General features: G+C 42.7%; 2 protein-coding genes across 3 annotated transcripts in view; one reads left to right on the forward strand and one right to left on the reverse strand.

Annotated features, from left to right (window-relative positions):
• Window positions 1-1777: 1777 nt before the first annotated feature.
• DPH3 (diphthamide biosynthesis 3) lies at window positions 1778-7791 on the reverse strand. The gene is made up of 3 exons (XM_081106364.1): window positions 7579-7791; window positions 6959-7033; window positions 1778-4310 (listed from the first exon to the last, which is right to left on the reverse strand). Exons 1-3 carry the CDS (start codon window positions 7684-7686, stop codon window positions 4245-4247), a joined length of 249 nt encoding a protein of 82 aa, XP_080962490.1. The 5' UTR covers window positions 7687-7791; the 3' UTR covers window positions 1778-4244.
• Window positions 7792-7991: 200 nt separating this feature from the next.
• Window positions 7992-16628, forward strand: part of OXNAD1 (oxidoreductase NAD binding domain containing 1) — a 33329-nt gene continuing 24692 nt past the window's right edge. The window contains exons 1-2 of one of the 2 annotated variants that reach the window (XM_081106401.1): window positions 7992-8385; window positions 15644-15803. The gene's annotated coding sequence lies outside the window, so the exon portion shown is untranslated. The remainder of the gene's footprint in view (window positions 8386-15643; window positions 15804-16628) is intronic. The other variant, XM_081106402.1, reaches the window with a different exon arrangement.

The following is a 16628-nucleotide window of genomic DNA, read 5'->3' on the forward strand; positions in this document are numbered from 1 at the left end:
AGATTCTGCTGCCTCCTTACCCCCCACCCCCCATTGTATGCATTCTGTGAGCTGGAAATAGTATTTTTAACTCTGATTTCTTTTTCATATGTCCTTTGTTTTAAACCCTTAACAAGAAAGAATTTGGAAAATGGTTTCCCAGTCAAATACGTAATCATGAGTAATTTGTTCTATGGGAAGTAGGGAATGGCAGGCATCCCCGAATGGAGTTAAAGAAACCCTAATTACTTACACCTGCAGAAGCTGTCACTTTAGTAAGGTGTGTAATTAACAGCCAGCGTGTGTTGTTAGTGTGATTGCCTGTTTCAATAGGGGGCGTAGCCCAGAGGCTGCCCATATTGGGGCTCTCCCACTGTGTTCATTAGCCCAGTTCTCTGGTCACTTAAAGGCCGACTGCATGACTGAACACCAAGTGTGCGGCCCACTGAGCCCACACACGGTTCCCCATGCAAAGCAGGTGTGACCACTTTAAGAAAATTGAGTCTTTTTACTTTGTGATTATGAATTTTCTGCTTTTTTAGCCTAGTGGTTCTCAGCTTTGACTGCACATTAGAATCACCAGGGAGATTCTTTTGAAATCCTGATGCCCACGCAGCACCCAGGCCAGTTAAATCAGACTCTCTGGGGTAGCTAGCGTTTTAAAGCACCCCAAGTGATTCCAATGTGTTGCCAAGTTTGAAAACCAGTTCTAGGCCAGTGGTTCTCAAACTACAGCTGCATCAGAATCACCTAGAGCAGCAGTCGCCAACTGGTGGTCCATGAGGCTCAACAGGTTGACGAACACTGGTTTAAGGAAACCTTTGGAGCAGTGGTGGTCCGAAAGGTTGGCGGCTGCTGATCTAGAAGGCTTATTAACCGCCCCCCTCCCCCCCAAAAAAATACTAAGTAAGGTGTGGAGGCTGTTCAATAACTCACACTTCTCATACTTATTCTAAGAATGCTGTCAATGCTCAAAGCAATGTTGAGTTCCTTTTGAAATTATAATGATCTTTTTCTGCACATATGACAGGCATTACGCTGTTTCTTATAGTCATTACCTCATTTAATTATTTTCACAAAGCTGTCATTCTCATCCTTCAGGTCTCAGAAGAAGCGCCAGCCGGAAACACCTTCTGTCTACCCTTTACAAAGGCACCTGCCGCAGTTACCCATACATCACCAGGTTTCTTTCCTTCCAGGCCCTAACCAGCCTGTAACCTTGCCTGGTATTTCCTCTTCTAGTTGCAGTAAGCTCCATGACGACAGAAACCCTGCTTGTCTTCATCTTGTGCCTAGCAGACAACAGGCACTCTGCAAACACTTGCTAAATGAATGAGTCCACAGAGCAACCCTAGGAAAGAGAAACCAATATGGTATTTCACAGACCAGGACATAGAAATACAAAAACACTTAAGTAACTTGTCGAAGATTACAGTGGAGAAACTGAGATTCAAATGGACCAGGGCTAGGCTTTGAAACCATTGCAAGAATTATCATCAGACTTAAATAAGCTTTTTCCCCCCAGCAATAAACTGAATTACTCACCTAACAATGTCACCTTTGCCTTGATTCAAAACTGTGTCTATTTTTTTCGAATAACAGTAAAATTCCAGAGCCCAAACCCATGTGACCAGACTGTAGGAACGGTGGCAATTTCTTTCCTATTGAAAAACTCCCCTTTCATAGCAGAAACCTACTTACAATGCCCCAAAGCAGGTTAAAAATTCCCACCTCATATAACATTACATCAACTACAAAATGTTGGTATTGAGTGGAAGAATACCCACATGAAAACAAATAGATTTGAAATATCTGACTTTATTGAGCATGCCAATACATTTATTCTGATAATAAATTAATATATAGTTATAAAAATGTTGAGGGCTTTCTAAGAAAATGATTCTGAATGTGTAAAGGATATGCATAATCATTTACACAGTTGACTTTACAATTTTCAAACTCAGAAGTGCGGTAACAGCAAGTTACTGAAGAATGAAGCCTCTTGCTTATAATTCATGTTTTAGACAGTTTTGAGTTTATAAAGGTTTCAATGACCATTTCAGCTCCTGCAAGTTACGAAGCCTGAAGTGACTGTTTAGAACTCACCTGATTCAGTCTCCTAAGTATACAGATAAAGAATCCACTGGCCTTGCCACAGATTACAAAGCTAGTAAGACAGGCTGAATTACAGATTTCTCAGAGGTGCTCCAGAAAGGTCTGCTGAATTAAGTAAGGCACATATATCACACAGAACTCTAGTCACGTCTGAAAGACCCTGGTTTTACTCTCTGCTTTACAGAAATTTAAATTAAATCCTAATGTGTTCTATTGCAGTTAACAAATTTAGTGACTTGGTTGCTTTGGAAACAAAATCATTCCCATGATTGCAGCTTATCATTGATCACTGATAGCTGTTTATGCTTTTTTCCTGAAACGCTTGAACTCGGGCCACTTTCCCCCCTGCTCTTTTGTGCTCACAGACCTGTATCAAGGGTCCCTGTCCTTATTTGAAATTCATCATTAACCGAGGGAGTTAACATCATCGGTATCTACAAAGCCATCAATATTTGCATATGGGCAGTTTGTTTTTGTTTGCAGCTCATTTCTAATCAAGTCAGCACCTGCTCTGTTCATCTGAGCCATCGCTGATTCCAAAGCAAATGTGGATGGCTTCTGGGGCACCAGCGTCCCCAACAGCAATGAGATGTCTCATCACATCAAGAATGCGCCACATAATGCTGCACGTAATGTACCAAGTACTCCCGGCACACAGTTCTGGTAACTTATTTTATGTCTCAGCTAATGGCTACACATGGCCATGCTGCTGGCTGGCAAAGAAAAAAAAAAGGCCACTCACTTGTCCTAAATCCCAGTGAGTGTGTGTGGCATGTTTACCAACCGGTAACACAATGCTCACATTCTGGCGGGGGCTTTTCTCTTTACTTGTAGGAGCCATTCCCCACACAATCTGCCAGACATCAGTGTTTGGTTTGGGTTTTTTTTGAACTTTATACACACAGCAAAATTGTGTATATAGAGAATTTCTGAATTTGCATGTAAGTGATTCTAATTTCCTGCCACTCTCAGCACTGCAGCGAAGGAAGACTGAGAGCCTATCTCTGCATATTTTTCTCCAGGGCAACATTTCTCTGTAAGAGTGAATGTTTGGTTTGGTTGCAACATGTAGAGGCTTATGAGATGTGCTCTTAGGGGCATACTTATTGAGAATAGGCATCTCATTTTCAAGTTCTTCCTCAGCAACTGTAAGAGTTGTAAAAGTTCCACCTTTAGGAGTAGTGACTTGATTCTGCGGGAATGCTAAATTTTCTGCCGCCAGCCATGAAGACTTGACATTAACCCCTATCTAGAATGCACTTGTATTAACCATGTCTACAAGGAACAAACAAGAACCCAGATACAGAAATATTATTTGCTCTGATCTGGAGACAACATTGACGCACTTAATTTACTGAGCTGCCTTGTTTTTCTCCCAACATTCTGTTGCCAATTTCACTTCCTGGGCTGTTTTCCTGTTTGTCTTGTCCCGATTTTCAAGAAACAAGCAGAACACTGACAAGGAAACTCCATATTCTGATTATTTTACTTTTTGACTTTTCTTTCTCTCTAACTTTTAGCTCTGGAAAAAATACTGTGAGCTTATTATGTTATCTCTATAATACCATGACCAAAACTCAGAGCATGAAGTACAATAGAAAAGACGTGCCTAACAGAACAGGAACATTCTGTTAATGGCCGGACCCAGAAGACTGGTTTGGAGTGGGAACACCACAGTAGTACTGACAAGACAACTCATTTTCTTAAGTGAGAATACCAAACCTGATGTCAATTTCAAAAAGGCCTAATTTTACTAATCCTAATAACCAATTAAAAAAATAAAATCCTGTTTTAAAAGAAGGAATCCTAATGACTTTGAGGTAGACGATGTTATCAGATAATAAATTAGGTATAAGATAAAAATAACAAGACTGAGGGAATGAAAGCATTGACTTGAAATTATCTTCCTTTAAATTCATGTGGAAAATAAAGAACACTTTTTCCAATTCAAAGTTCTAAGCATGAAATCCAGGTATGTCATGTCATGGACTTGCTTCTTTAATTGGAGATGAACTCAGAGCCGATGGAAAGAATCCACAGCAGCAAACTACAAAGCAGTTGTCCCACGAGGAAGCCAGGAACTTTGCTTTTGATTTTTCCAGCTTGGCTCAGTCCTGAATGTTCAGGATTTGGATCCCGAAAATCCCTGTTTAGCATTTAACTAATTCTTTGTTGGTGGAAGGGGCTGGGACTGTTTCTCCACACATAAACTGCTCCTAAGAACGAACAGAAAGTTACCTTAACCACTGAGTGTGTCACAAATGCATCAATAGTAAATTTTCATCTTGTTACAGAATCAATCCAGCTCTAAGTTTTTCCATCACTTCATCTTTGTTCAAAGAGTCAATGTCAGCACCAGATTTATAAGCTTAGAACTGAATCCGTTTTTAGTCATGAATTCATATTTAATATAAAATACCTTATCTTGTAAACAAACATGCTTATCTTCACTACAGAGCACCCATCTCTCAGAACTCACATTTATAAAGACACTGCCATACCTTTTAAGTTTTTGTATTAATTAGTACTTACACTAAAAGTTCTCAACTTCAATATTTGGCTATTCAAATGTCTGTTTTCTTCAAAACTATTACTTCTTCCAACTAAAAGGCTATATGCTGATAACTTTCAAATTTATAGCGCCAATTGATCACTCTTTGAACTCCATACTTAGATATCCAACTGCCTTCTGGCCAGCTCTACTTGGATGAAAAACAGACCTCTCAAACATAGTATGTCCAACTCCTGCCCCTAAACCTGTTCTGAAGGCCACAAATGTTGAAATCATCCTTGACTCGTCTCATATCCTATATCCAGTCAGTAAGGAATCGATCCTTGCCCTGGCCAGTGTTGCTCAAGGGTTAGAGGTTAGAGCATTAGCCTGAGCACTGAAGGGTTGTGGGTTCCCTCCCCGCTCCCAGGTTGGGGCGTGTGCAGGAGGCAACCAGTTGATGTGTCCTATCACATTGATGTTTCTCTTTCTCTCTCTCCTCTTCCCTCCTTTCCACTCTCTCTGAAAGGCAATGGGAAAAATATCCTCAGGTGAAAATTAACAAAACAAAAAATCCTTACCCTTTAAAGTGTATCCAGAATCCAACCACTCCCACTACCTCCACTGCTGCAGCTTGGTCCCAGGGAAACATCGCCTCCTTTGATCGGTCTAACAGCCTCCGACCTGGTTTTCCTGTCTCTATCCTTGCTCCTATGTAGCCTATTCTGAGCTAAGCAGCCGGAACCTGTTTTAAAACTTGAGTTGGTTCACGGCATTCCTTTGTTCTAAAATCCTCCATTGGTTCCCTCTATCACTCATGGGAAAAGCCACAGTCCTTAGAGCAGTGGTTCTCAACCTTCCTCCTGCCGCGGCCCTTTAAGACGGTTCCTCATGTTGTGGTGACCCCCAATTTCATGGTTACAAATTGAACATAATTAAAGCATAGTGATTAGTCACAAAAACAACATGTAATTATATATGTGTTTTCCGATGGTCTTAGGCGACCCCTGTGAAAGGGTCATTCGACCCCCAAAGGGGTCGCGACCCACAGGTTGAGAACCGCTGCCTCAGAGTGTCCCACAACACCTCTGAGATCCGCCCCACTGCACGAATTCATCTTGGACAAGTCCCACCCTCACTTACTCTGCTCTGGTCCCACTGGCCTCCTTGCTGTTTCTTGATAAAACCAAACATGTTTCTGCCTTTTCTTCACTGAACGTTCCCTTTGCCAACCGCTCTCAACCCTAATGTGTACGGAGCTCACTCCCTTACCACGTTCCATCTCTGCTCAATAAGGCCTGCCACGACCTCATACCAGCACTCCTGACCTCACTTACCTGTTCTTTTTGTTCCAGAACACATTTTAATACAAGAATAATCCGTAAACTTCTAATCATAGCCTAAATTATAGCCTGCTTTTCTTTCTTTTTTTAAAAAAAAATATATTTTATTGATTTTTTACAGAGAGGGAGAGGGATAGAGAGTTAGAAACATCGATCAGCTGCCTCCTGCACACTCCCCACTGGGGATGTGCCTGCAACCAAGGTACATGCCCTTCTCGGAATCGAACCTGGGACCTTGAGTCCGCAGGCTGATGCTCTATCCACTGAGCCAAACCGGTTAGGGCTAGCCTGCTTTTCTCATGAGGCAAAGTGCCTTGTTCCCACCTTTCCTTTAATCTTGTTAGAGGTCATCCTTAAAAATGTCAAGCTGTTACATGTCAATTATATCTTAAAAAGAAAAAAGTATGTTAAGTTTAAGATTTTGTTCAAAGTACTGACCAAAAGTTGGGATGGGCAGTAATAACATTTATTTAGTTTTCTATTTTCAATGTCCTTGGAGGAAAAACAGAAGGGCAACTGAAGACTAAAATGAAATTGTAAAACTGAAACTATGATTATATCTCAAACAATATAATATAGAGTTTTATCTAAGCCAAGTAAGAAATATTACACAACTGTTCCCTTCAAAATAAATCTAGGTGCTCTGAACAATTTTAATTACTTATTGTTAACGAAAAAAACCACTGAAACCTGTAAAGAATTTTTGTGAGTTTGAGTCAAACTGTCGACATATCCTGGGAAGCAGAACCTCAACGAATTGAGATAATGCTCGGGAGAAGGGCGGGTTACATCTGTATTTATGCATTGCAATCAAAGGAGGGACATTTGAGCTTTTAAGATTTTAATTTACGATATGACTGTTTACTAATGGTTTTTAAAATTGGTTTTAAAAAACACAGCATTTACCTAACACACTGTTAGAAAACATTCTCCTGCACGTACACATTACAGACTGCTCAAGGTTCTTGCACCACAACCCCCCTCCCCCCTCCCCCCTCCCCCCTCCCCCTTTTAAAGTTTGACCCCTTACTTTGTCATAAATCACTTTTATAATGAGAGAGCAGCTCGGACACGTCGCCACGTCTTCCCCGTTCTCCAAATCTTCCTACAACAAAATCAAACACTGTATGATCAGCATCGCCTTCCCTTTGCGAACTCCTCCCAAGCCCTCCCACCCCTAGGGGCAAGCTCCTTCGTGACTTGCCTTCCCCACAAGGTAGGTGAGGGTCAAAGAGGCTTTCCCAGAGAAATGCCAACCCCAATTTTCCCTGGCGGCGTCACCCGGGGAAATACTCCGGAAGGTTGGTTAAGGTTCAGTCGCCTCAAAATCTTTGGGAAGACAAAACGCGTCCCTTCCTGCAAAGAAATACCCCAGGAAGGTGAACCCGAAGAGGGATGCTAAGTGGGGGGGATGGCGAGAAGTCCGATGCTCCCCGCCATCCAGCCCCTCTCTTCCCCTCCCCCACTAGGCCTGAGTAAAGGCCAGAAGGAAATGCCCATTGACAGCTGAGACTATAAATTTGGGGGGGATCCATACACAGAATAAAAAGGGCGTGAATAACAAGAGCCGCGTGGGTACGGGGCGGCGGAAGAATCACCAGAGAGCGAAACGCGCCTGCTCTAGGGGGCGGCCCGGGGACCTGAGGTTACCTTAGTGATGCAGAAGTTATCGCCACAAGGGCAGGGGTAGAAATACGTCTCCAGGTCCTCGTCATATTGGAAGTCCTCGATTTCCACCTCGTCGTGAAACACCGCCATTATTCTGAGGCCTGACAGGGGCCCTCACCGGCCGAAGCCGACCCGGGTCGGCCTAATTTCGAGGACGCCGGCCCTAGCCAGGTGTAAGCCACCACGCCCCGGCGCAGGAACGATCGCTTCCGGCGCCTAACAATGACGCAACGGCGGGTTGGGAAGCCAAATGGGTGACCCGAGACTGGTCACCATGGAGATGGCTGAACTGCCCAAGGGGACAGTGCAGGAACTTGCTGGCTGCTCAGTGGTGTCGGGTACCGCTCCGCCCATTGAACGGAAGAAGTGACCAATAGCATGTGAGGATCGCGCGCGCTGCTGCTACGTCACGTCTGGGACACCGGAAGCTTCCTGGCCCCGGCGGGGTTTGGCTCTCTTTTGGAAGATCGGTGCCGGCAGTGTCGGTGGCGCGGAGCCACCTTGCTGCCGGGCTGTGGTTGCCGGCCTCATGTCCCTGGACCTTAGGCCGTAACCAGCCCCCGCCGAAGGCCGCAGCAGGCCGGGGTAGCACAGTCTGGGCCCTCGGCGCCCCTGGGGGAGGGCCCGCAGCCTCGCCAGGTCTTCGGCGGCGGGAGCCGCTCCGCCTTCTGGATCTCTGTGCCTTCCCGGCGACCGACGATAGGCTCCCTTGGAATTTCGATTCGCCGGGTGACCTTGCGCTCTAGGTGACGCCTCGCTTGTAGTTCGTGGCTGCTCTTGGCTGTTCAGGTATAGCCCCGTCTGCTCATCACCCCCGATTATCGTCAAATGCCCGAAATTGGTGTTGCTGAAAGGACCAAGACCTGGGAGGCAGGTGGAGTTCTAGTTCTGTTTGCCAAGCATATGACATTATTTTCTATAATGGTTTATAATAACAGTAGAAACCTTTTATTACAGGGAGTTCGCTTTGTGCCCGGTATTGCGCTAAGTATAGTTCTTCCACCAACCTTGGGAGTTTAGATGTTATGTCATATTATGAATCTTCATACTGAGATACAGAGAGTTGGGTGTTTTGACCAAAGTTATACACTTAGGAAATGAAGAACCTATCTGTCCCCAAAGCCTGGGGACACATAACTTCTGTGAACCACTGTTTGTTTCTTCTTTGTAAAAGGAATGGGTGGCATCAGCAGACAGTTACTACTACCTTGATGCCTCTTTATATTTGAAGCGAAATGCAAATAAAAGGTGCTTTGCCTTGGAAACGGTGCTAGTGCCTGTTTTGGTACAACTGATTTATGGGGTAGTGTTTCATTACCAAGTAGAAAATCAAGTCGATAGAGAAGGACTGCAGCGCCATGGAAAAGACGCTATGGAGAAGCTGATCTGGGTCCAGAATTCGGCTGTTGTAGCACTCGGAACTGGATACTTACATTCTGTTTGAGCCTTATTTCTTCTTCTGAATAAAAAAGGTTGGGTTAGAGATGATCTACAAGGTCCCTTTCAGATCTAACATTCTACTTCTGTGTAGGAATTAGGAGTTTTACTTGGTTCAGCCATCACATGTCACACGTACCATACTTAATTCTCACATAATACATATGTACACATTCCTATGCATACTTATGTATACACACTCAAATGCTTACGTGAAGCTTCCAATTTTGTGCACACAAATGAAGTTTCACCTGGGTTAGCCCTTTTAAGACTTGAAAATCTAGAGGCAGAGAAATCTTTAGGAGAAAATCTGGAAATTACATTAAAGGAGTTATAGTAGATTATTTCAAATGCCTCACAAATAGTCCACTTTGCATAACTGAAGATCGACCCAGAAGTTAGGAGACATCTTCAAACCTTTCATGGGTTAACTGAGATGATTCTGCTCTGTCTGAGCAAAGGAGAAATTCCAGCCAAGCGCGCGGCCCAGAGGCTGCTCCGTATATCTCCGTAGACCAGATACTTCCCAGTAGCCTCTTGGGGACAGGAGGCCACGGGAGAATCTCCAGTGTCTTATTCGGTAGTCTCCGTGAACATTTTGAGGTTGGGAACCATCCTTCGTTCTTCAGTGCTTCTGGGAACAAGTACCTAAAATTTAAAGATGAGCCATTTTTGAACGTACAACAATGAGTGCATTCATACCTGTTTTATGGAAGTATAAATCAGACCTTTTAGAAAGCAGTTTGTATCTGTCAAAAACAATTATCTGGGGAATCTTCAAATCTGAGGCCAGTAGTCCTAAAAGTTACAGGGGTTTAGGGTAATTTTAAAAATATTAATTTCTTTGTAATTTTCCAACTTTTCTTCAAGTATGTATTACCTAAAATGGAAGAAGAAAAACTAATGAAACACTTAATAATAATTGACACTATGTGCCAGGCACTGTACCAAAAAGCCTAAGCAACTGCCGACCGGTTGACCGGCTGGTAGCTATGATGCACAACGACCACCAGTGGGCAAGACGCTCAACGCAGGAGCTGCCGAGCTGCGGTGACTTGGCAGCTGAGGTTCTTGGGTGATGCACCAGGAACCAGAGAGGAGGGAGCCCGTTTGTGGGGTGTGTTACCCGAGAACCACCCTCTTGCAATCCAGGACTCCTCGGGGGATGTCGGAGAGCCGATTTCGGCCGATCCCCGCGGGGCAGGTCTAGGGACCCGTGCACCGAGCCTCTAGTACCATTATAGCAGTCCAATGAGGTATAGGTATTAATCCCATCTTCAACGTTGGGAAACGAGGTTTAAGGGCTAAGGAGTCTTGCCTAAGTAAGCAAAGCTGTAAGTGGCAGTAGCTGTGGTGAGAACTCAGATCTGTCTGACCCCAGAACCTACCATGGGTGGGCAAACTTTTTGACTCGAGGGCCACAATGGGTTCTTAAACTGGACCGGAGGGCCGGAACAAAAGCATGGATGGAGTGTTTGTGTGAACTAATATAAATTCAAAGTAAACATCATTACATAAAAGGGTACGGTCTTTTATTTCAATAGTTTTATTCATTTCAAACGGCCGGATCTGGCCCGCGGGCTGTAGTTTGCCCACGGCTGAGGCGTTTCGTAACTTCAGTGTCATCTGTGATATGATGGTGTTGAAGCAGAGTTAGATTAAACAAATGGCCATGAAGCTCTTCAGATTGCTGAGATTTTCAGTAGAGCAGTGCTGGTTCCTAATTTTGAGTTCATACTGTGCTGAAGAAAATAAAACCTTAGCCAAACATGTGATGCCATTTTTTAAAAATCCCCACAGCATTTTAAAATAAAAATTACAATAACTATTAAACTTTATACTTATCCTTAAAAGGTAATGAAAATATTCTGTTATGAGACATTTTTGGATCCCGAAGGCATGACAAAAGCAGACTTACTAGTTGCGATAGGATCATTTATGGCTGAAAAAAATTTTTTAATTATAAAATGTTAACACTACTGATCTGGAAAATAGCAGTGATCAAAATTCTTAACATAAGATGAGACTTAGAAATAAGTCATAATTGTGTCATAGAAACTATTTTATGAGTGCCTGTTGATTATCAGGCTAAAGGGAATTGTTTATTAGCAGTTTAAAACCACTACCTCTGGAGATTATTTGGCGGGGGGTGGGTGTGGGGTGGGGGTAATGAATTTGGCTTGTTTTTTTGTAATACTCCTGTTTGCCAGGCACTTCCCATAGAAATTTATTTCTCTGAGCAATCCAGTGAAGTGGCGTTGGCATTCCCATTTAAAAATGGTAAGAGGCGACTGGCCCAAGATCAAAAAGCAGGAAGAAGTCATGTCTGAGCCCAGTCCCATGGATTCCAAGTCCAGTACTCTTGAGATAACTTGTATGCTGCTAGGTTCACTTAGCACATGCCAAGAGCCCCTCTGCTTCTTCAGCGGCACCTAGGGTTCTACATCAGCGGATACCATGATATTTCGATGAATTTACTTTATTTCAGTGCATTAATGGTCTTTGAGGCGCTCTTGGTTTTTCTCTTTCTCTCACTGCTCTCTTCATCCACTCAAACTATCAACAAGTCTTAGGACCTTAATTCTAAAATATATTCTATGTTTATCTACTTTTGTCATCTTTGTAGCTTAATCCTACACTGGAGCCTTCTAACTTGACTTCCTGCTTCAACTCTTGCCCCTCTATGATCAGTTAGTTCTTCACACAGCAGCCTGAGCAGTCCTTAATATAAATTTGATCTTATCCCTCTCCTGGTTTATTCAAACTATTCAGTTGCTTCCCATTGCCCTTAGAATAAAGTTCATACCTTTACTGTAGCCTGATGTGATCTGGCACGTCTGTCTGCTTGACTTCATCTCACATCATGCTCACCTAGCTCCTCAGTCACGCTGGCTTGTGGTTCCTTAGCACACTGGTGTGACTGTGATTGGGCCTCTGCCCAAGTGCTCTGCTCTTAACATCTGCTTGACTGCTTCTTCCTCATCATTCAGGTTTCAGCTCATGTCTCTTGAGAGAGACCTTTCCTGATATTACCCCACCCAATCCACTCCACTTATTTATTTTTGCTTAGAGAGAGAGGAAGGGAGAGAGAAAAAACAACATTGATTTGTTGTTCCACTTAATGCATTCATTGGTTCCACTTATTAATGCAATCTTGGTATATTGGGATGCCACTCTAACTGAGATACTCATTTCTTTTATCTTACTCATTGTAATCAGTAATTGTCTCATCAATTATCCCTTTACTATTATCTGTCACACACACTGTAATAAAAGCTTCAAGGTGGTGAGGACCTTGTGTCTGGTTCTTTATTGCGTTTCTATGGCCTAATGTAGTACCTGGCACCCCAGTAATTGTTTAATAAATTGTGTATACTTATTGAACAGAAACCAGCACAGTCATTTAAAATCTTTACTCTGCTGCTTGCAGTAATTTTTTAAAAAATTAAATCTTTATTGTTCAGATTATTACAGTTGTTCCTCTTTTTTCTCCCCATAGCTCCCCTCCACCCGGTTCCCACCCCACCCTCTGCCCTTACCCCCCACCCCCACTGTCCTCATCCATAGGTGTATGATTTTTGTCCAATCTCTTCCCGCACCCCCCACACCCCTTCCCCCCACCCCAAGAATAGTCAGTCCACTCCCTTTCTATGCCCGATTCTATTATATTCACTAGTTTATTCTGTTCATCAGATTATTTATTCACTTGATTTTTAGATTCACTTGTTGATAGATGTGTATTTGTTGTTCATAATTTGTATCTTTACCTTTTTCTTCTTCTTCCTCTTCTTAAAGGATACCTTTCAGCTTTTTCTTATCTGTGAAGCTCTTTATCTGACCTTCAATTCTGAACGATAGCTTTGCGGGGTAAAGTAATCTTGGTTGTAGGTTCTTGGTATTCATCACTTGGAATATTTCTTGCCACTCCCTTCTCGCCTGCATAGTTTCTGTTGAGAAATCAGCTGACAGTCGTTTGGGTACTCCCTTATAGGTAACTAACTGTTTTTCTCTTGCTGCTTTTAAGATTCTCTCTTTGTCTTTTGCCCTTGGCATTTTAATTATGATGTGCCTTGGTGTGGTCCTCTTTGGATTCCTTTTGTTTGGGGTTCTCTGTGCTTCCCGGACTTGTAAGTCTATTTCTTTCACCAGATAGGGGAAGTTTTCTGCCATTATTTCTTCAAATAGGTTTTCAATATCTTGCTCTCTCTCTCTTCTTCTGGCACCCCCATAATTCGGATGCTGGTACACTTGAAGTTGTCCCAGAGGCTTCTTACACTATCTTCATATTTTTGGATTCTTTTTTCTTTTTCCTTTTCTGGTTGGGTGTTTTTGCTTCTCTGTATTTCAAATCTTTGACTTGATTCTTGGGATACTCTAGTCTGCTGTTGGATCTCTGTATATTATTCTTTATTTCAGTCAGTGTTTGCTTAATTTCTAATTGGTCCTTTTTCATATCCTTGAGGGACTCGCTAAATTTCTTGGAGGTTTCTAGAAGATTCTCGAGTAACCTTATAACTGTGGTTTTGAACTCTATATCCAGTAGTTTGCTTTCCTCCATTTCTTTTATTTGTGACATGTTTCTTTGTCTCCGCATTTTTGCTCCATCCCTGTGTTGATAGAGTGGCTTTGTGTGCTAGGAGTCCTATAGGCTCAGCCTCCCCAGTCACCTGAGGTGGATGCTCTTGGTGCACTCCTTTGTGGGCTGTGTGCACAGTCTTGTTGTAGTTTAGCCTTGATTGCTGTTGATATCACTGGGAGGAATTGACCTCCAGACCAATTGGCTGTGAGGACCAGTTGTGTCTACAATGGGTGAACTGCTGTGCTGGAAACACCCTTATGGGGCAGGACTTGCTTCATTGGGGCTTTGGTGCTCACTGAGTCTGCCCCCTGAGTGTGTCTCTTAAGGATCTGAAGAGTTGTAATCTGGTGGTCTCGCTTTGACCACTGGGTACACTGGCTCTTGGATCTCCAAGGAGGTACAGTGGGGCCTTGACTTACGAGTTTAATTCGTTCTGTGATGGAGTTCGTAACTCATATTACTCGTATGTCAAATCATAAAGTGAATGAGTGAGACACGTGATGCTGGGCTGGTGTTGTGGCGTTCACTGTGACGTTTGCTGCACCAACTAGTGGTGGGTTATCTGAAGCTGGCTCATAACCCTAATTTTAGCTCGCAACTCAAAGCAAAAAATCGGCCGAGAGACAGCTCATATCTTGAAAAACTCGTTAGTCGGGACACTCGTAAGTCAAGGCCCCACTGTACAAAGTCAGCCACTGCCTAAGGCCACCCAGCAGGAGCTACAGAGAGATCTGCAGATTCCTCCTCTTTGTATGGGTTTTGGAGGTGCCCATATGAGGCAGAGCTGTGAAGCAGTGCAGGCTGCTGAGGAGCCTTAGGCCTTCTTTTGGAAGCTCTGGGGTTCTTTGTCCCAGCTGCAGTTTGTTAGGTTAGGTTGCAAAAGGCCAGGCCATTCATATGCAAAAGCCTCTTCGCACAGCTTGGGTGGGGTTGTAAATTGGGTGGGGTGTGGTCTCAGGGAATCACTGGGTCAGTGCAAACAGCAGTGGTTGCTTGTCAGCCCTGCCACAATAGGTCCCTGGGTCTCTGTGTCCTGTGGCCCTGTGTAGGAATAATGACCACTGCAAGCACCTCTGCAAAGAAAGCCGCCCTCGTGTTCCCGCCCGATACCAGACAGTCCAGTTTCTCCCCATAGGAGTCTGGGTCCCCGGAACTGGATTTCAGAGCAGTCGAGAGTTTGTATCCCCCCCCCCCACCCCGATTGAAAAAGACAACAGTGCACCCAGTTTCGTGCACCTCTGTACCTTCGCTCTTCTGCACCTCTGCACCTCCTACCAGTCAAGATGTGCTTTTTTCTTTCCCTCCAGTTGTCGGACTTCCACTCAGCCAGACTTCCCGTGATTCTGCATGATAACTGTTTTGTCTTTTAGTTGTAGTTTTGATGTGGTTGTGGGAGGCAGCAAGTACAGGCATTTCCCTATGCTGCCATCTTGGTTCTCAAAATAGGTAGTTTTTTAAAAAAAATACCTTATTGCTTTGGAAGTCCCTTTGAACACAATTTGATAAAAAAATACCCTGTATTTACCAGTAGGTGGCACTCGTGGTCATTGGTATTATTACAAAACAAGATTTTAGAATTTTAGAGAGAACAGCTTTAAAAATTAACATGTCTTTGTTTTCCAGTTCATTTGAGCAGCAGACCATTCAAACAGCATAATCACTAAAAGCTGTATCTATGTGAGGACTATTTTAGCTATAATTATCCTGAGCAGAGCAATGTTTTCATATTAAGCTATGTATCTATTAAATTTTATTAGGGAACTTGGCCTTACATGACACTAACTGTATCATTCCAGCCATTGGTCTGGGCTTTCATAGGGTGGAATAAGAAAAGAGGAAAAAAACAATCATAAAAAAGAAAAACAGAAAGATGAGAGGAAGACATGATGGAAGGGGGGAAATTGAGAGTAGTTTTACTGTGAGGCGATGCCTGCTGATTATAATGAGGCTTTTCATTTGCAGTAGGAGATAGTAGTTCTTTTTAACAGTTGCCCAAAACATTGTTCCTATACATTGTCTCTGTCATTGCAGGAGCTTTGTGAGAGAATTTCAGTGTGTGGAAACATTGGTCTGGGTTCCAACCAGTGTATATCTGAAGGTCTCAGTATAATACCAGGACCAAAATACTGCATATCTGTCAGCCGGCCAGCCATATACTTAATGACTCCTAAAAGTCTCATGGACTTCTAAAGTAAGTTTTCTTTCTTTGAGTGATTAACAGCATTTTTTGGTTTAGCATATTTAAAGGAGAGAAACTACATTTAGTAGTTTTGCATGAGGTAAAGAGGCATTATACTTTTTTCATTTATGCAAAAGAAAAAATAGCAAGTAGCATTATTTATCCACAATGATGCTATATCATACTATGGCAAGAAATAGATCTTTTACCTTATCTAAAGATTGGTTATGAAGCAGTGGCTCTTGTATGCGATTTGGTTATAACTGAATAAATTACATATGACTTACATCACCACCTGATTTATTTACTTTTGTCTATTTTTTGTCTCTACCTTTTAAAATATTAGCTCCCTAAGAAAGCCTTTGTTTTGTTCATGTCTGTATTCCCAGTGCCTGCCACATAATGGGCTCTTAATAAATATTTGTCAAATGAAGGGTTGAATTAGTATGGAGTAGGAACATAAGCACATCTAGCTTGAATATTTTTCTAACACTAAATGTATTACAATTAATTTATGTAGTGCCTTCCAGAGAGCTTAGAAAAAAAGAGTGTTCATGTACATCTTTATTTATTCTCAAGCTGACTAAGATAGGCAATATAATGTGTTAAAAGTGGCCATCTTAGTCAAAGAAATATTTAAAAATTGGCTGAGGAAAGCAGAATACATCAAAAAAATACATCATCTGACTCCCACTCAGTACTTTTCTTGATAGGCCAGTAGTTTTTAGACATGGAAATGTTGGGGATCCTTCTGGGTTTTTGTTCTTTTAAACTTTTTATTCACATATAACTTACAAACAGAAAAGTACATAAATCCTAAGAGGACAGCTTGATTAA

The sequence above is a fragment of the Myotis nattereri genome (genome assembly GCF_964212035.1).
Source record: "Myotis nattereri genome assembly, chromosome: 14".
Lineage (NCBI taxonomy): Eukaryota > Metazoa > Chordata > Mammalia > Chiroptera > Vespertilionidae > Myotis > Myotis nattereri.